General features: G+C 43.0%; 1 protein-coding gene across 48 annotated transcripts in view; it reads right to left on the bottom strand.

The window, feature by feature from the left end:
* The window catches only part of SORBS1 (sorbin and SH3 domain containing 1), a 162506-nt gene that overhangs the window by 9490 nt on the left and 132378 nt on the right, over positions 1-20638 (bottom strand). For 20 of the 48 annotated variants that reach the window (XM_042863429.1, XM_042863433.1, XM_042863430.1 and 17 more), the window contains 12 exons: positions 18260-18325; positions 17605-17706; positions 16193-16242; positions 13604-13779; positions 9728-9813; positions 8152-8319; positions 6683-6729; positions 5486-5600; positions 5253-5378; positions 4035-4229; positions 1466-2176; positions 41-157 (listed from right to left, as the gene is read on the bottom strand). In XM_042863429.1, coding sequence (XP_042719363.1) covers positions 41-157; positions 1466-2176; positions 4035-4229; positions 5253-5378; positions 5486-5600; positions 6683-6729; positions 8152-8319; positions 9728-9813; positions 13604-13779; positions 16193-16242; positions 17605-17706; positions 18260-18325 — 1959 coding nt within the window. The remainder of the gene's footprint in view (positions 1-40; positions 158-1465; positions 2177-4034; positions 4230-5252; positions 5379-5485; positions 5601-6682; positions 6730-8151; positions 8320-9727; positions 9814-13603; positions 13780-16192; positions 16243-17604; positions 17707-18259; positions 18326-20638) is intronic. The other 28 variants (XM_042863449.1, XM_042863450.1, XM_042863460.1 and 25 more) reach the window with 8 other exon arrangements.

Here is a 20638-nt window from a genome sequence, read left to right as displayed (position 1 = left end):
AACTGTAAGCAATGGAAGAGTAATCAGCAAAGATGATTACCTGTGGCTTATTGACTCTACGTGTAAGTCTGGGAGGTGGCTGTGTTGTGACAGTAGAGGAAGAGAGGGCAGAGGAAGAGAGAGGAGCAGGTGAAGAGAAAGCTTTTGAGTCTGCAGTCTTTTGAAGAAAAGAAAAGTTCATCAGCTTGACATACACACTCTTATCACAGTCATTGGTAGTGATAAGAACACCTGCTATGCTGTAAGATTTGATGCACACACAGCAAACATAACTCCATGCAAGGGCAGATGCAGTTTCCTAGTTGGTTCGTTAGACCTTACCACTTCATTCTGCTTAAAACATGCAGGTTATGCCCGTAGAAAGCACTGCTAAAAATATATGCAGTCGGTAAACAGCATAGTCTTAATACAGCTTTCAATATGCTTCTGGTTATGATTCAAGCAGAAATCAAACAAGTTGTTTGAAATCAAACAAGATTTCCCAGTGTGAAATGTGTCATCGTAGAAATCACAGTCCCTCACTATTTAACACTGGCTAGATGGGATACGTCATGGAGGCAATCACATTCCATCGAGAAGCTGTTTGTAACACTACGATTTTGAGCTCCCCAAATTCCCGCTCCTGTACAAGTTAGCACGGAAGTGTTGTAATGTAGTTTGGATGGCTGTAGCCCATAATGGACACTAAGACAAGCGAGAGCTTCAAAGTAAGGCAGATCTCCATAAACCAAGACTGAGGACAGAAAATGTTGCAGAAGCTACTAGAAGGTTCCCTTATCTTCCTTCCTGTAACATATGCCTACATATACCTAAATACTCTTGGGAGTATTACACATGGAACCTTTTCATGCAATTTTCAAAATGCAAATTTAATAAATTCCACTCAAAGCACAGATAGCAAACAAGCCTCCCTGACTTAGCCATGCACATCCCAGACTGGGAATCACTAATCCACAGTCTCCAGGATCATCCAGTCTGTATTTCCTCAACAAGGCATAGCTTTTGTGGTTCCAGAAGCCAGGCTGACTATTATAAGATATTTCAGTGCTTGGCTTTAAGGGGAAGGAATAAATCCCACCACCAAAGATGGTCCATTGCACACTGGAAAATCTTTAAATAGCAAATAATTGCTTGTATTCTAGATGGTGAAGTACATGAGCAAGAGGCCTGTATGACCCTTTTATCTGACTCTTTTATCTAGTAATAGCTGTTGTCTGGCATGGTCACCTTGTTAGATATGGCCAATTGAGTCAGTTCTGTGCTACACTACTCCTGAGCACTCTTCTGAAGGTTTCTGATCTACTGCCCAGGGAATGCCACTGGTGAACCTTGGAAGAAGGTCTTAGGATCATTAAAAGGACAAGTGGCAGCCACTGGCTCTGCCTGAATGGCAGAGTAGCACAAACCTCAACACACCGGTAAAGTCAGGCATTCAGAGTAGTGCACACACATGCAGGAGAAGTACCTTCTTTTCCCCGCCTTGAAACTTTCCCAGATCACCTCTCCTCGTGCCTCTTTTCTCTGCTTTACCTCCCTGCACAATAGCCATTAGCTCCTGACACAACTGGTTGTCCTCAGAGGAACTCACAGGTCTCCTTTCTGGGCTTGCACGCATGTCTAGCTGGGATGGTTTCAGACAGCGCTCCACAGAGATGTTGGGAGCAGCACGGGAACCCTGCTCAGGGTTGCTGCTGCCCTCTCTAGTCTTCTGGAGCCAGGCCTGGCTGCCAGGGGTGCCGTGCTGCTCTGTGAGGATGCTCTCAGGGCTCCCGCCTGCCCAGCGAGGGCAGGGAGAAGAGGAGCCACCAACCTTCTCTTTGCTTTGCGGAGCAGCCTGGTAGTAACTGCGAGTGGAGGGCTGAGGCCCAGATGAGTAGAAGGGCAAGGGGGATTTAATGGACCTTGGAGTTGAGGAGCCAGAGAGATGAGAATGGGGGAGGCTGAACGAGGGGGAAGGGCTGGCTACAGTAGGAGGTGAGAGAGAGTCAGTGTGGGAGAGGGAGGCTTCAGGCAGAGAAGGCAATGGAGCAGTTAAGGCAGGAGTGGTGCTAGGAGACACTCCCACAGTCAGAGCAATCCACTCGGATGTGACTGCCTGCACCTCTGGAGACAAGGCACGGCGTGAGAAAGGCAAAGGCGGAGGAGTTGGTGTATGGAGCAGCTCAGAGCTGGGAGACTTGAAGGAGACAAAAGCAGAAGAGAAAAAGAAAGAAATGAACAAAAATAAGAAAGGAAAATAAAAAAAACTATTGAACAAAAGCAAAAGAAAGTGAGCAAGCATGGAGAGCAGCAGATCTACAACCAAGCACATGCCTAAGTTTTCCATGGACAAGCGTACCCTGGAGACAGCTGGAGAATCTGCTGTCCACAGCTGCTCCAACCATGGAGTCCTGTCCATATCTGCATTGGTAATACCTTTCTCCAGCCTTTGCCAGGATTCCAGATGTCTTGTGGAAGACCTTATACTTCTTACTGTTAATCCTAAGTACCTTAAGGAGTAGCTAAAATCACCATCCATGATGGCAGCATGCAGCATCTGACTGGCCTGGCAGTAACACAGGGGACTTTGGCAGCTCATATCATAGAATCAGTCAGAATTCAATAGCTGCAATGAATTTTGAGTTTATCCAACTTTACATTGAATAACACCTACCCCTCAAGAAATTTGCATTGCTGAAGCTGTGGAGGAGAAACAAATTAAAAGCAAACAAACAAAACAACCAAACAAAAAAAAACCAAACAAAAAAAAAAAAACAGCTATGGCTATTTGGTCTTTGGCTGAAGTCCTGTGTTTATAAAGGCAGAACACAGGTCCAAAGTCTGCCCTTGGCTGTTGCCATCAGTGAGACCAGCTACGTGTACAGAACAGATCACTGTTTCTCAGTCCTCTGCCATGTCAGACAAAAAAAGTAAGGAAGAGAACTGCTATACTCCAAGGGAATCAAAAGGATAGCTAAGGAAACCAAAAGAGGTTGGATATAATCCCTTCCATCAAAGAGAGAAGCTTGCAGAGAGCTAGTGGCAGACAGGCCACAGCTACACAGTGACAGCCAAGCTCAAACAGAAAAACATGGCTGTAGACCACTTCAACAGCAAACCCCAAACAAGCAGCAAGCCTCTCCTCTTTACACAGTGGCTAATAACAAAAGCACTCCTTAAGGGAAGATCCAGATAGACACCATGCAAAAGCCATGGCATCCTGTACTGTATATCCTCTCCTCCTGATCTCAATTCTCCACTTTAATTCCTTGCAGTCTTGACCTCAGAATGGCCTTCGATGGTCCTGTGACACATCAGAACCTCACGGCCCCACTCCAGACACATATGCTGACATTTGAGCATGAGTATTTGCAGAATGAGAGCAAAACATACAGATTTAGAGACTCACTGCCTCCCCAATACATATTCCACGGCAAACGTTCTGGGACTCTTAGATTCCCCATGCATTTATCTGTTGCCATTTTGATTTCTGGTTTGAACTGTAGTAGAGCTTGCAGTTAATCCAGTATTCATGAAAAATCCCAGGTTAGCTTGCTCTCTAAACTTGAGTTCACTTAGTACCAGTCACAAATAATACAGAACACTCTTGTGACTCTGTCTCCTAAAACCTTGATCCTGACCTGGAACATTTTGGAGTAAGGGTCCAGCTTGATTCAAGCTGTTTGCAATCAACCATAGTGACTGGACCATAACAGTCCATGATGCCCTGGAGGTCTGTAAACACCCCAGAGGAGAAGCTGATCAACTATATACTCATTCCATTTCTGGCAGTGTAATCATAGCCATTTCACCCTGGCCTGAATTAAAACTACAGATAAGTGAGGAAAAGCTCAATCTCTAAATCTCTAACTGACCCATTAATTAACCTTTCTGGTAAATGAAACATCACCTTTTCTTGCAGGGAGCACTTAGGCTTTACTGCAGAGAATACTAGTGTTAGCTAGAGCTTTTTCCAGCTACTATTTCTAGCATAGTAATGGCAACATGCCCCTGTTGTGCAAGGTGCGTTTACTGGCTGCATCTAGTCCAAATACCTGTGGTGAAGCTGTCACGCTGCGGTTAGGGGAGAGTGACACAGGTGGGTCTGGATATTCAATGGCATTCTTGACCACTGGCCGTTTGAGCACTTCCACATAAGTTACAGGGAAGATGCCTTGGCGACTGGTGCCAGAGATTCTTCCTTCATACCAGTTCTCATCCACTCGTCGAATCAACGTGATCCTTTCACCCTGTTGAAAGAGCGGCAATGAAGTCAAAACAGATTACATTTTTAATCTTGCTGCAATCAAAACAATCTGTGGCTCTCAGCCTTCCTTATTTCCCAGTTATGTAGCCCTTACCCTAACCTCTGGGTGGGAATGATACTCTTCAGTTAGAGAAGAAAGAAACATAGACCCTTTGGTGCACTTTTTGGACTGCCTACAGGTTATGTTCATCTCACATTTTCAAGACTATACATACTGAAGTTAGCTTAAAAATGGAAAACAGAGGCTGTAGTCTGACTGTGAGATCCTTTAGGGGTATGAGAGGTACATGGAAAATGCACAGGTCTGCAGTTTAAACCAGATCTCTCTATGCCCTCTCTCCTGTTTTGTTGACAAATGAAGTGACTTTCAGATCCTTAATACGAACTATAAGCCCCACCTTCACACATAATTAAAAGACAGCTGACAAGATCTAATTTGAGCATCATGAAAACAGGATGCTGGTTGAGAAAGAGAAATTCTGCTGTTTAAATGTGTTTGACTGCACTGAACAGTCATTACAGAACTAATTCCTATTCTCTGACTGCAATCAGATCTAGGAAGTCACTTCAGCATGACAGAATGTCGCCTGCCTTGCCTCGTTTAATGACTTGGTTTGTAGTGCGAGGGAAGGGGAATCTGGCTTTCCTCTTATTGAATCACCATTCTCACAAGACTGTGCACCTCCACTGGAGAGGATCATACTGCAGACATGTCATCAAATATTTAATTTTCTTTGCACAGCCCAGCTTACAGCATTTGCACTCCAAGTATCTTCTCAGCTAAACCTAAGAAAGCAATTGGCACTTCTTGATTCAGCTGATCTGCAACACTCTCATCACAATACACAACAGTAGGGTAAAAACATGGGTGATGAGGGTGAATCCTTGACAAAAAGGTTGATCTTACTGTCATTTGGACAGTATTCCATCCATTTGGAAACAGAAAGTTACTGGCATTACAAAACTTTTGTCTGGACTCAATTCATCAGTGCAACTTACGTCTTACCTTTCTGAAAGACATTTCTACTTGAGTATCACCATTGAAGTTGAACTTAGCAATAGCATCTCCATATTCCAATACTTGCAATGGTAATGGCTTTTTGGGCTGAGCTTTCTCAGCTGGTGGGAGAAGCTAGAATGAACAAACAAAATCAAGAGAGTTGCATGAAAAAAGCTCATAAAATCATCACTAGCAAAAAGGGAATGGGCAAAGAGAACACCTCCAGGGTAAGCAGCTACCTCTATATAGGATCGTGGGAAGATGCCAACTCTGCCATGGTGTTCACCTTCATACCAATTCTGGTCAATCTGCTTGTAAATGTAAACAATATCTCCTTTTTGCAGAGGAAGTTCCCTGTTAACAACACAAGTACTCCATCAGAATTCCACTGGAGATCACATGGGTTCTTTTTCTGTTCAGCAACTCCTAAGTAACAAGATCTGCAACATCCCTATAGATACACATTATGCTCCAATCAAAGTGAAGGCTATATGTTGAGAATTACCCTGTTCACACCATCATGTGCAAAGAACTCTCTTGCTCTTTGTGTATTCTGTTAAAAAAAAAAAAAAGAAACAACCAGACTTATGAGGGCCCTACTGACTACACATCCTTCCAGCAGCAGTGGGGTCAAACTCAAGCAAAAGGTGCCACTGGCTGCTCTCCATGTTGGATATGGTGGGAGGACTGGAAGCTGTGCTCAGTTCCTGCTTCAAAACTGGTCATGACACAAGAGCCTTCCAAAATGACACATGATTTTAATGGAAGGTTGTTTAGAGATTAGATGAACCCTCAATCACACAGAAGTCGATTCTGTGAATATTACACTTGGGTCAGCCAGTGGCTGTGCAACCACTGACCTCATGTGGGATAACAGTTGGGATTTGAATCCAGAGTCTTCAGTGCTAGAATTGTGAAGAAGGTACTCATATTGTAGTCAGTTTGTACCAGGCTCATAAGCCTACTGTGTGGTTCCCGATGGAAAAACAAGCAACCCAGACTTTCCTATCATAATTTTCACAAGCTCTGCTTTACTTTTGTCTGATACCTCGCATGTTCTCCTCAAGGGACATAATAGTTAGCCCTTGCATTTGCTTCAGTTTTTCTGCAGGTCCTGGGGTCCAATGCTTTGTAAATCATTATAAATCATCACCTATAGATATATAACAAAACCATCCCAGGGCAGCACCTGAGCAGAAAATCAGTCACTCATTCACTGAATTCTGTTCTTTCTTCCTTTCCTAGCAATGTTAAAATGAGACCCTCTCAAGGCTTGTGCAAGATTCATATTATTTTTCCCTGCCCTGCTGCAGACACCTTGCTTGGGCTGAGTACTGAAATGTGAATTCTAATTCTATGAAACTTCATAAATGCAGCATCCTTGAGGAAAAGACAGAAGAAGAACAGTAAGAGCAATAGGAACAAGTTATACTCACTTCAGAGTCTGTGCTTTGAAGTCAAACTTGGCTCTAGCAGGTCTCATCTAGAGATCAGGAAAAAAAAATCAACACAAAGATAATAATCAGGTTTTCCATCCTCTTCTGAGGAACAACACGCCAAACTCTTCTACAGCTAGCATTAGTCTAGGGATGAAAATGAACACAGGTGTTCTGCTACAAGCTTATGTGCAACTGGTCCTACACTGTAAATATGTTGGATGGGTCACTGGGCCTCTTACCAGGGCAAAAAGTGCCAACTTGTGGTATAACAGCACTTAAATAGGACTTAACAGCAGCAAATCTTAAAACGTGACCAATGCTGGTGAATAAAAGCTGCTTCAGTAACTACAGTTACAGAGGCTCTGGGACTAAATTCTCCTCATGGAGAGGATCGGTGTGCAAAATTCACCAGCTGGCAAAAGAAGAAGGTAGGATTTTATTTGATGTGGCTCCTTACTGATTATTATCTGGCCCTGCTGAATCCTGCAATGTGATCCAAGTAGAATTGGTAGGAAAGAGACAAAGGTGAGAAGGAAGTATAAATAAATAAAATGTGTTCATTAAAAATATCTTCAGTAGCTATAAAGCCAAAGAGGACATGCTGAGAGCAGGCCTAGGCTTTAAAATTTCATTTATCTGGCTCATTTTCTAATTGCCATAGAACATTTGGACAATTTTCAAGTCATTCTGGTAATGAAGCATAAAATAAGTACTAGTTGCATTTATGGAGTGTTTGAAATGACGTAAGCAAAGGGCAGAAATATATAACCTATCCAAATGGTGATCTCCTCGCCCACCGCCACACTGCACCTCTGGGGAAACAAAGCAGCTGTAAGAGCCACAGAAGCATCCCCTAAGGCAGGAGGTAGCACCTGGCCAGCACACCTGGCCCAGCACCCAGCCCCAGGGAGAAGTGGCTCAGCCTCACAGAAAAACCATCCATCTCCTCCTTTGTCTCTTTCAAAAGACCGATCGGGTCGCACTCAGTGAAACATGCTGAGCCTTTTTTCCAGTTGTTTCCCAAGGACATGAAGCAACTTTTGATAGGAGATGAGGCAATCTATTTCTAACAAAAACTATGAGACAGTCACATGGCCAAGGTCAACAAGGCATGAAGTTTCTAAGCATAAGGCACAGACAGAAGGCAATGTAGCAATATGATGCAAAGGATGTAGAATGCCTTTGATTCACTAAAAGTAGCTGATATTTAAAGGCATGCATCACATGTGTGCGCCAGCAATTCTCAGCAGGCATGCTTTAACATATGCAGCTTGGTATAGAGATACCTATTAATTTACCAGGCACGAGAGTCAAAGCAGTTCTAAATGAAGCCAGAATGGGAAAAGGGAAGGGGTAAAAAAAACAAACAACATTCTCTGAAGAGCTAATGTCGGCCTAAAGCACAACGTCGTGAGAGGCAAATATTGCTTTGGGTCAAGCAGCAGACTGAGGTAACTAAAACAGACCTCTGACCCAGATTTCCTCTTTGCTGTATCGTCTACATTTAGGAGGTCCCCAAATCGCTCATTAGTGATAAACTGATGGTGCGTTGGAATGACCCCTGTGTGCCTTCTAGCTGCAATATCAGCTTCTTCTTGCTCACGTTTAAGCCGTCTCTGGTCCTCTAAAAGTTTCTGCCATAAAATTGCATAAAATGGGCAGTAAATCATCTAGTTAAGGCCATTTGAAAGCTGCCACAAATGTGACTTTAATAAAATAGCTGGGACTTTACAGTTTAACATAGAATACTGATTCAATGAACACAATACCATTAGATTTAGCAGGCACAAAAGTACATCGCAGTAATGGCATAATGGAAATCCAGCTCATAGAGTGGATCTGATCCAAAGCTGATGGAAGTCAATGGGAGTTTGTCTAAGCTTGGGCCTGGCTCTGAGAGCTTATTAGATAAGGGGAGGCTGCAGATAATGCAGATGGCTAACAAGGAGTTTCTCTCATTGACATCCAAGAGACCTGAATCAGCTGCACACATAAGCTGAGGCACCAAACTCCCCTGAGCTCTGAAAGGAGCTTGGGAGAGTGTCTACCCACACCCAGGTGCCAGATTCCCTCATTCTTCCTCTGGGGTCAATTAATGTATTTCTGTACTGCTCTATAATTTGAAATCAGCAGGTGGAACTCAGAGCCCTGCTCTTAGGTGAGTTTTCTTGCTGGATTTTGACACTGGGAGCATTACTAATGGGAGAAGACAGCAAAAAAATATTGTTTACATCGGAGTTAAGAACCTTTTACCCATATTTCAAAACATACACAAACACTTGAGCTCAGAATGGTAGTACGATTCTTCATTAAAAATACTCCTTGGTTTTATTTCATTTTACAATTATTAATTACTTTTGCAAACAGCTTTCTGGAAATCAAACACTTTTTAACTTCTTTAGCTCTGTTTGAATACTCCCTGTGCTGAAAATTCTGTATTGCTTTCTTATTATTCAGTTTGCCCATACATTATCTAACCATTTTGAAAAGGACTGACACATTCTGTTGACAATATGACACATCAAAGAATTCTAGTTTGTACCAGGGAAAAGCTTCCCACTTACTGATGGCTTGGAATGTCTTACATTTTCTACTCAAAACCTGAGGGCTCCCACAGGAAATGAACATTCTGACCAGTCTGATTAATACTGACTCAGGTGGCTTGCTTGGAGAACAGTAAAAAATTAAGTCACTTGTAGAATAAACATTTCATCTTTATCTGCAAGTCCTGAGGTGCTGCACTACATCTCACATACTTATCCAACCTTTTTACATTCTTTATAACCCCTCTACACCATTCTGTGCAACTGACACAAACTGTAAGGTTCATTTTAAACAAAAGGTAAAGGGAACTATGCATCACACAATAAATCAGCACTAGAAGCAGTATTAAAACTAAAACTTTCTAGCTCCCGTTTCTTGTTCTAACTTCCAATATACATATCAGTCACCATATAATTTGTCCTTTAAAAAGGGTTACAGCTGTATTTCTTGTGTGTGGAGCTGCAGTAGCTGTTATTAGGCCATAGAAGAAGGCATTACCTCTTTATCATCATAACGCCTGCGGATAATTTCTTCTGGGGTTTCCATGTAATCAACTGGTGCAAAATGCCTTGGTGATTCTGAATCTACTTCGAAACAACATAAGGAAGTTAAAATACAAATGGATTTACCTAGCATAACCAGAAAGGAAAAAAATAAATATTTTTAAACAATTTGCTTCCATTAAAATAGTAAAGATTCTCAATTGCCACTAACTAAATTGCCAATCAGATGTCGATAATTTATCTATTTTCATTTTTTTCCCTTTTGGGCTGTACTTGTTAACAAAGATCTAAAAACAGGGAGAAAATAAAGGCACGGGAAATAGTAAAAACATAGAAGGACTTGTGAAGAAAAGATTTGCTGCCATCAAAATATGATTTGGCATTTAACTGCAGAGGAAAGTTTAACACACACACACACACACACACAACCAGACCTTGAGAAACTGCTCCTTAAAGCAAATCATATGGGTTTGTTTTATACTCCCATGTGTGCAAATGATACAGGACTAGAAATATCTCATGTTGAGATTCTTGTATCCCAGGAGTTGCTTGAGAGACCAGCTGAACCCGGTGTGATTAGAAAGGCAGCGGTAACCGTTTCTCAGAAGTGCAGCTGTTTACATGTCCTGAACAAAAATGCTCAGCAAGACACGCAAAGGACGTAAGACACACCATTAAAAAAAAAAATAGGGAGAGTCAGGAGATGCAAGGGTGGGGAGTAAAAATGCAAGGGTTGTGAAAGGAAGGAGAGGGAAAGCAATACAGATGAAGGGACAGTGGTAAAGAACACAAAAAGCCACCTCCTAGGTACGTCCCAAGTTCACTTTGCGGGTTGTTGTTTGTGTCCAAGCTGTGATAGAGGGCATATGGAATTGGGTTCCCATTGTGTAAGGAGTCAGGAGTGTCAGAGCGGCCCATGGAGCTATCTCGGCTAGATCCCGTGCTGGGGAAGTAGCTAAGCCTCTCCACAACATCAAAGGAAGACAGGCGCCTGGGGGCTAGAGGCCTGCTTCTGGAGCACAGCTCATGCTGGAAGTGATGACTCTTGTCTCCTACACTCCCCTGCAGCTGTATGGGGTCATCTGGGTTCTGGGGGCTGGGCACTGCCAGGGCTCCAGGGCAGTCTGGGGGTGGAGTCCTGCTGGACTTGTGCTGGAAGGGCTTTTTCACTCGGAAGGGAAGTGGGCTCATTAGGTAGACATTTCTGGGGAGCGTGTGTCTGTCCCCATAGATTCCTTTGGAATCAGTGTTCCTGATGGCTTGCTGCTGCTCATGCCTTCGGATGGTAGTGAACCTGGTGTAGGAAGCTGGGCATGTGCCTTTGCATCTGTTGACTTTATGCTTCTGAGGCCCATTGATGTTGCTGTTGCTGCTGCCACTGTCATTGGATGCATTTGAGAGGAGATCTATCTCGTCTGTGCAAGCTGAAAGTGTGTCCATAGGGATAGCATCACTGACATCTGAAGCTGTGTCCTCCACATTGCTGCAGGAATGGGAGGATTTGTCTGCCAAGCTGGCAGCATCCTTCTCTTCTTGGTTTATTTTTGGCAAATCCAGAAGAATCTCTGCGGAGTAGGCAGAACCTAGACAAGCTTGAGACTGGAGAGAAGTAGTGAATTTGCTTTGTCCAGTGGAAAAGTCAAGTGCGGGCATCGATCGGGATCTCTGGATCAGCTGTTCAAAGGCACTGATACGGGAGGAAACAGTGTCTTTGGGGATCTGCTCTGAATCCTCTCGACTAAGGCTGTGTTCCATCCTGTCCTTTGCTTCGTTCTCAAATTGAGATGCAATGTCCCTCACACTGCAGGAGGAGATTGTGCCCAACTGGATCCTGGACCGGTTGATCTGGTGCATGTCTTTATACAGCACTGTAAACTCCATTCCGCTCTTCCTGGAGGCAGGGAATAGGCAGCCTTTTCTAGAGTTGGTGCCATACTCCTGTAGGCTCATGGTACTGCCAGACTTGATGACATATTCCTGCTTTGACTTCATCAACATGTTTTCTATGCTTTCCCCTACGTCTACCATAAAAGACTTTTTATTATCAAACAACGCAACGGAGCTACGAAGGTTTTCACAGCTTTGAGCTTTCTCATGAGACAGCAAGATACCCTTCTTGTCCTGCCCAAGAGCAGCTGGAGCTGCTAGCTTGGGTTTGAATTTAGAAGGGAGGATTTCAGTAATGCAGGCTTTTGCAGCTGATAAGGGCTTCTTATGTTTACATGCGTGACCTAACATACCGGTATGACTAGCGTTAAAGGTTCGGCTATTAACTGAAGAGGGTGCAGTCATATGAGCATTCCCACCTTTACGATCCACTGGTAAGCATGCAGAATAAAATAAATACAACCTGTTAGCTTAAGTGCTAGAAAGCTATTGAGAAAGGAGAGAAAACATGCTTGGATTTCATAAAATGCACTTTAAAGAAACAACGTTCCAAAACATAAAGAAAAGCAGGAAGACACTGCACAACAAGCCGCGCTCACAGAAGTAGGTGAAATGCTGCTAATAGTTCTAAGATGAGAGGCTCAGCCAGAAGTGCCTGCTGCACTTTGAAGGTATTGTCCTAAAAAGTTCTGAGCATCATCAGCTTCCAGGGAAGCGGTGGCATCACGGAAAAGGGCAGCTGAACTCTGGGCGGGATTAAGGTGTCAGCACGAATGCACAGGCACTAACATTGCAAAAGTGGCTTAATATTAAGCCTGTAATCACACCTACTATGTTCTCACCATAGTGCTTTCCAAAAAGTTAACTACTGAGGGAGAAGAAAAATCAAGGGCTGACTGTGCAAGCACAAGCAGGCTGCATCAGCTGGCCTTACCCAAGAGCCAGATTAGAGATTCCCCATGCTAGGAGCAAACTGAGTATGCTTCAGAATGGTGTGAGCCATGTTTCCTTTAAAAATCAAGGAGTCAAATGAGGACATTTTCTAACATCAGATCCAGTCTGGGTTCAGCTGTGACTGCAGTTTCTTAGATCTGTTTCTGATTTGAGTACATATTAAGATGTCAAAATAGCCATTCAGGCTCAATTGCTGTTTGGAGAACAATAAATTGAACAGATTTTTTCTGTTCAGCTCCAGTTTAACTCCCTGCCCCAAAGGCTGGACATAGTGCTGAAAAAAATAGCTGGAAAATGGAGACAGAGACCTTTTTGGTGTGAACGCACTATTTTTAGGAAGAGCAGTTCAGAAACCCAATGCATTCTTTCCCCAGTCCTCTCCTCATCTGAAGCCATTTTTAGGTTGAAGTTGGCTCAGAGATACATTCCCTAACACAACTCCCTGACTGGAGCCAGCTCTTCCTTGACTTAATCTTCTAGAGAGCCCACAATGGGGGGAGGAATGGGGAGATGAACACAACAGTCTCTGCTGCCTTGCTGCCTCACAGATTGCAGGGCACTGCTGTCTCAATGTCCTGTGCATTCTCTGCACACCCCTCAGGCAGGAGGCTGTGGAGCACATGGTGCCAGCTACCCCAGGGCATCTGGGCCAGCAGAAATGCTGTGGCCTGCTGAGAGATCCAATAGAAAGAGCAGAAAAGGCAGGGAAAGGCTGTAGCATGACAATGCATGGTGCAGATGGACAGCAAGGCCAGATCAAGCAGCCTGGAGGAGTGTGAAGGTGTGGGACAGAGGGAGCTGGTCCCTGCTGTGATGAGGAACCTGGATCAGGTAAAGGCATCATGAAAAACACTGGTTGGTGTGGGCTGAGGGAGAAAAGAAAGAAAACTAGAGATGGCAAAGAGGAAGGACAGAGGAACCCTCAATTGGCTTGAGCAGGACTGTAAACCCTGCAGTGCTTTGCTCCATATCACCATACTTTTGATAGATTGTACAGAATGGAGGTCAGGTCCACACCCTGACAACCCACCTTTTGTGGAAGCAGAGCTAGAAGGACGCTTGAGACCACTCAGCCCCTGGAACGGGATATCTCCACCTTCCAGCACACTCTTGTAAATCTGTCTCTCATTCTCCAAGCCAGCAAGGTCCCCCAGTGCTGGTTCTGAATCCCTCTTCGCTGCGTGGTAGTTGGGTGAATATGTGGAGCTGAAAAACAGTTTGGAAAAAAAAAGGGGGGAGTCACTTGCATTTGTTGAAAGCTTCATGCAGTGAAAGAGAAAACCATACCTGTAAACCCCAGAATAGACTGTACATAAAGAACTGACGCTGAATGAAGAGGTTATGAATATACTGCAAAAATACTGCAAGTTTTGTGCTCCCACAGTATGCTCAGCCTGAGGGAGCTCTCCTAGCTCAGACTCCCAGAAAGCAGGTGGCAGGAAAGCACTCCTCCTTAATTTTACAGATGAGACAACAGGCTCACAGAGGAGATGCATGGTTCCCTTGCAGATGAACAGAAATTCAGTGGCTAGCTGGAAGTGGCATGTTTATCTTCCAGCTCCAGTCCTCTCTCCTCAAACACTAGCACTTTCTCTTCCCTGCTGCAAAGAACAGCTGCTCAGGAATCCATCAGAACTACGTCAGCCTCCCAGCCAGCATTACAGGCCAAGATTCACAGATTTTTCAAGTCATTCAATGAGGGACTAGGCAGAGAAGGAACAGCTTTGGGCTACAGACACTACTGTTTGAAGAGAAATTTCCCAGATGTGCACAGTTCTGTTCAGCTTTCCCTCAGACTTGCACTACAGGAAACATCATGTCCCAGACTCTCACTGACACAAAAACAAAATGCTGAATTCTGAGACAGATGTAAAAAACAAGCACAATCGTAATTTCTTAGGCCCTTAAGTATTGACAGTTTATTACAAATTCCTTTCCTTGATCATGAATCTGACAGCCGGTACACCCCCACATCTGATATCTAGATTTCACTGCTCTCTCTTTGAAGAAGACAAGCCAAAAAAAACCCAAACAACAAAAAACATTTCATGATATAAAGGGCCATTCCAGGTGCAAAACATTTGCTAAGCAATCAGGCAGATTTTTTTCCTAAAAGCTGAGCTGAGTTCATCTGATACCAGCCTTTGCATTCTCAACCAAGCTCTTCAGAATAAGATGCAGTCTCACACATAAAGCTATTCCTAGCCCAAAGCTTGGTTGCCAGAAAGTTAAAATAATAATAATAATAATAGCCTTTTGCCAATTCACAGAAATGTTCTGATGGCTGGTTTGCATCATGATATCCAAGGAGTGATTCAAATGTATGCAAGTGTGGAAATGCTTGTAGTTATGCCTGCTTGTGGGTAAATCTGTACACACATCTGGTTATTTTGGATGGATGCTGTAGTTACAGGGCAAAGATAAAGCTTTCATAAGCATCAGAGGACTGCCTCTGAGAGTGGAATTACACAATGTCTAGAACAAAAAGAAGTTTTTTGTTTCTGGACAAGGAAAACTAGGTCACATGCATTCCCATAAATTACTTTTCAAGTTTTCAAGGCCTAGAACAACTCCTACAACCACCAGCGCAGCTTGTGCTACCAGACTTCAGGGGGAACTGAGACAGGCTCCAGCAGATGACATGATTGCAGGAGAGCAAACCTGTCCTGCCTACCAAAAACAGAGGTTTCACAGCTTTGGTAACATTTCTGGGACAGTCAGGAACTCAAGATTCTTATCAGCATCTGTCAAAAGTAAGCTATTCATTCATGCTAATCTTGGAGATTTCCATTTGCTTTACTTCTCTCTCTCTACCAAAAGAAAACTAAAAAGTCATGGGAACAACGAACGACATAATGTCAGTTGGATGCCTGAAGCAGAGCATGCCTTTCCCAACAACCCATGCACACCGAGGAGATCCTTGGACCTTTGGGAAATGCCAAGCAGCAGTCTGGTTACAGGAAGCAGCAGCTTCACAGGAGGAGGAACTCAGCACAGCTCAGCATTTCACCCAGGGATTTTTTTTCTTTCTCTTTCGAAGCAAACCAGCTCCATGTACCAGTTGATTAGCCAGAGTTAATATTAAGTATTCTTCCAGAAAACCAGTGCCACATTCAATCTCTGAGAAATATCACTACCAGTACTAGTTTTCCCTTCCTAGAAGCTAAAAATCACTGCCTTTGAAAAACATCATCCTTTTCCTCTGGCATGCCTACCTGGGAACATGTAACGGGAGACAATCTCACAAGAATAATGGAAATAAATTTCTTTTTTGTTACCAGGCAACAAAATTGTTGGCAAATACGTTATATCTTAGTGTAAGTTGCATCAAGATGGAGTTACAATTCTGCTTGTTTTTTAAAAAGTTTTTACCTAGCACAATAGCAATTCATATCTAAGCAGTGCCACCGCTCCTGTAATCACTACAAAATTCATTCAAGACCAAAGAGCAGACATCATATCTGAACTCATCTAAAGTACATGTAGAATTTTCCTGGGACATGCATCTGCCTATATCCATCACCAAAAAACAGAGCCAGCCCATTTCCAGCACCCTATATTATGTCCCACATGCTGCCAGACTATAAAAGAGACATCAAAAAACAACTTGAAAACTTACAAGGACGAATGGTCTGTGGAAGTTTCCAGAGGAGTAACACCTGCTGTATTCTGCAAAAGTCCAAACAAAGGAGTAATTGATACACACTTACATGCCAGGAGTAAGAAAAAGGCTTGCTTAAGTCATTTTCCATCGCCCAAATATTAGCATTTATGAGACATGGAAGTTTAAGGCAAAATGCAATTTAAGCTGCCGATATCTTTGCAGAAAAGCAACGATTTTCCTGAGTTCCTTTAGGGCAGTGACAGGTTTTTAGCACAGCCAATGCCTTTTTGCAGCGCCTATTCTTTTGTCTGCCAATGAGTCATTGTGCACAAAGCCAAAAGCAAGAAGAGATAATCAGCTGGGCCAGGACCAGGAGACACATGCTCATCATTATTTCCCCAAGCTTTCCCCCCAACCAGTCACTGCCCGATGCTGCTTTAAAGGTACATTACGTTACTGCAGCACAATACGTTCTTAAGCATTCAAAAAAAACAACAAAGCGCTAACAAGAAAAGCAACATTTCAGTTCCATTTCCTTACTTAAGAGAAGCAATGCGAGCTGCACAAGTTCAAGAGCAAAAGCCAGATCTTATCCACTTGCTTTAAATCCATCTAATGCTACCTAGGCACATTATTGAAAAAATGGAAGGCAATTTTAAAAGAAATGCTGCATTTGGTCTCCCCTCATCTACCTGAGGATTCGTACAATGGAAGAAAAAGCAAATCTTGGGTTTGAAAAAGCAGCTTGTTCACGTCCTGTTGAAATGCCGCAGTTTCAAAGAGAGAGAGAAAAAAAAAAAAAAAAGCCCAACAAAAGAAAAAAATAGCGTGTTACCAATTTAATCTATCATTTCATGGTTCGGGTCCTGCGGAGCCTTGGAGTGGCAGCAGCTGACCTGCCCTGGAAGGCCACGGCAAGGTGCAGGGTAGGGAAAATGGTGTAAAATCTCTGGGGAATATCCAAATGTTGGGCAGCACACGCTGCTAGCAGGGAGCAGCAAGGCTTGTGCGAAGGGAGGGTTGATGGCAACACGCTTGAAAGGCACGAGATGATGACGTGAGGCTAAGCAAGAATTTTAAGCTGATTGCTGCTGCCTATTCATGTGAAAAATAGAGAGGGTTTGTTGTTGTTGTTTTTTTTTTTTTTGCAGACACCGAACTCAAAACCCTAAAGGGGGACAGAGGTGGGGGACGGGTAGCTGAAAAGGAATGGGGGGAGAGGAAATTGCTGTTCCTGAAAATGGATTTCAAGCCGGATTCTCAGCATCACATTCTATTATTTCTGACAGCGACACAGCAAGCCATGCAGTCAGAATGGTCAGAACCATTATTTATCCCAACCTCATTTAATAATCATCCAGCAGCGAATAGATTAGAGCAGAGAGTTTGGAAACAGGGATTGGCAGCATGAAAAGAATAGGAAATACCTTCTGTGGCTTTTTATGTGGCGCTTTATAAAGCTTCTCCATTTTTTCTAAATCTGCCTCTAACTCAGTCTGGTAGAGGTAGAGGTCTTTTTCTAGATCAGTCTGGTTAAAGAAGGAGAAGAAGAATGGGAAAATGATGCTTAGGGTTAGGGGATATCAAAGGAATGTTAATTCTGAAAAATAAATAAGCGAGCCTTTTTAATTGAAAAAGTCAAAGATGGTATGGACAATAAACAGAAATCCACTAGTAATTAATTGTGTTTCAATGGTTACAGAGGAAATTGATTTAGGCATTTAACATTCAAAATTAAAAGACACGCAGGCCTGCTAGGATCTAATTCTACCAACAATAAAATTATAAAACCCACCTGTAAAAAAAAAAAAAAAAAGATACTGTGACAATAGGCTGTTAGTATAATTATCACTGCAAGTCAAGATAGCAAAACCACCATTCTAAACTACTGCTGATTATGGTTTAAGAATTGCTTATTAAATCAAATTACTAACTACTTGTTAGGCAAATGAGCTCAAGCCCATTTAAAAAACAAAATCACTCACAGGCACACAAAACCCAAGCAATGTTACAAAAGAAATCCACATACACACACACACACGCAGCAGATGCTGTAGTACAACGTACGTGAGACACAATTACCTTTCTATCCTCTCTAGTAAGGATAGAGCAATCTCCAGGAGTATAATCCCAAATCTTTTTTGGAGGCTGATGGAAAGCAGAGGAAGGAAATGAGGAAATGAAGATAAGGAAGACATCACAGAGAATATGGAAACTGGATTAGAACAGAGCGGGAATACAATAGGGGATTTGCATCAACACTGAAAAGAAATTAAAAACAAACAACAAAACAGAGAAAGAGAGATAGAAAGAGGGATAAATCCGTTCTAGCACGAACATCGAGAGATCACAGGAGGTAAAAGGAAGCACACATGCAGTCTGGGAGGGGCTGCTTTCAGTAGTATTTGGGGACAGCTTTATTACTGTGAGGCGCTCAAAGGGATTTAGGGCTCTCTAGGAGGAGCCTGCAGCTGTGGTTAAAGCATTCTTAATATACACACACACAAAAAAAATCACAAAACAAAATGGGGAAAAAAAATCACACAGTCATAAAAAGCATTTTTTTGCTCATTCTTCTTTTCAAAAGGAAAGGGTAAAATAAGGGCCTTTGGTAAAGAAAAGGGAGATATCTTTCCCACCCACACCAGACTCTGAATACATACCATGTGAACAAATGGCTGAATTTCCAGTGTTGGCATTGTGGGGCAATGAGAATGCAGAGTTGTTATTTGCTATTATTCTCTTCTGGGGAGATGGTTTGTGGTGGTTTTTTTTTTGGTGGAGAGAGTCAGGCACAGGCAAGTTTGGGAAATACTTACTTATAATTGATCCTACAAATAAAGGCTATTTCAAAATACAATTTTTCCTATTTTATGTATGTGTAAATATCAGGGAAGATTATTCAGAGTGAAAGACCTTTGTCCTACCCGAATAATGCCGTACCAATATCCTTCTCTTACCAGATGTGCACCTCACTGACATGTTCAAACACTTCGTTCTTACTTTGTAAAATCAAAATACTTCTGCTCTTCTGCAAACAAAGTAATCTCTGTTGGTTGACAAGCTTAGCATCATCCTAGGAGTCTGTACTGACTGACAGAACTATATTATCAAAGTATCTGACAGGGAATCATGAAAGCATGATTGAGCTACAACATTTGAGTCTTGGTCCAAATTCCATCAGGTTTCCATACAGTCTGGGTCTGTAGTTTGAATCAGGCTCATTTCTAAACTTGGACTGCGACACTAGGGCATGAGGTCAGCAGCCAGTAGGCAAGATGGTGCTGTAAAGATTCAGGTTTGAGACGTGGAGAGAGGAAGCGGAGGAAAGCAGGTAAGAAGGCAGGATATGCACGAACCCTTTTTCCAGTCCTCTGTTCATAGCAAAGAGCAGATTCGGGGCTGGGAGAAGTGTCCAGTGTCCACATGTGTGACCCCACAATCCCAAAAGAAGACAGTGAAGCTCTAGACTGGCTGGCCATCAAATTTGGCTGGTGGGGGGAGAGGGGAGGTGTACCATGGAGTGCGAGGTCAGAGGTTGGGAAGAAAGAAGGAGAATGTGGGGATTCAGTCTCCGCAACACCCTGGAAAAGCATCCATGTTGCACAGAGCAATCTTCCTGGATGCTCTGCAGGCACACATCAACGTATCTCCCTAGAAACATATCTGGGATATTCAACCAGCAGAGCACTGCTTCAGCTGTCCTTAGGAAGTGCATAGGCTTTCCTCAATGCAAACCCCTATCCTGGTCATTCTGGTATGTTTGGAGATGCCACAGCCTTGCAAGAATCCTGTGCTTCCTTCTACCAAGGGTGTTTACTGTCCATGTTCCATAGCCGCCATATTAAAGCCATAAAAATGGGAAAATATGCTTTTACAAGTATACATTATCTGCAGCACTAGGCAGGGAAAGCCTGACCAATCTAAATGGGGCTTAGCCACAACTAGTCACAAAAATCAGATCTTATCATGGCTAAAGTGAGCAATGATACATGAAGACTACTATTTGGCTGTGGTTGCAGGGCTCAGTGAGAGCTTTGTTGAATTTGTCTTGTTCAAGAGCAGCTATCAGTAGAAGTCTGAAATAGCATCCTCAATTAAAATGCCCAATGTAATGCTGAAGCACTATGCACATAGCGCCACATTCACTGTCTGGTATAATGTACCAGGATGAACACATATGGTTTTGGAGACAGAGGAAGTTGACATGGGCAGTCACTTAAAAGCAAACTGTAAGAAACCAGGCCTTAACAAAAGTCATGGACATCTCAAACACTTCTGAGGCCTACGTAGCATATGTCGGAAGGCTCTTTGCTACAAAACACAGTTGCCAGTGACAGAATGGACAGCCCAGCCACTGATCATGCCTGTTTTCCAGCAGAAATTATACTATTACTATATGCAATCAGAATAGGCACCCACCCAAATTCAGACATCTGTAAACTGCAGAGGGATTTAATC

The sequence above is a fragment of the Lagopus leucura genome, unplaced genomic scaffold (genome assembly GCF_019238085.1).
Source record: "Lagopus leucura isolate 7727_CA_CO unplaced genomic scaffold, USGS_WTPT01 Super-Scaffold_739, whole genome shotgun sequence".
Taxonomy (NCBI): Eukaryota; Metazoa; Chordata; class Aves; order Galliformes; family Phasianidae; genus Lagopus; species Lagopus leucura.
Note: the sequence above shows the minus strand (reverse complement) of the source record. Positions and strands in the feature narration are given on the sequence as shown.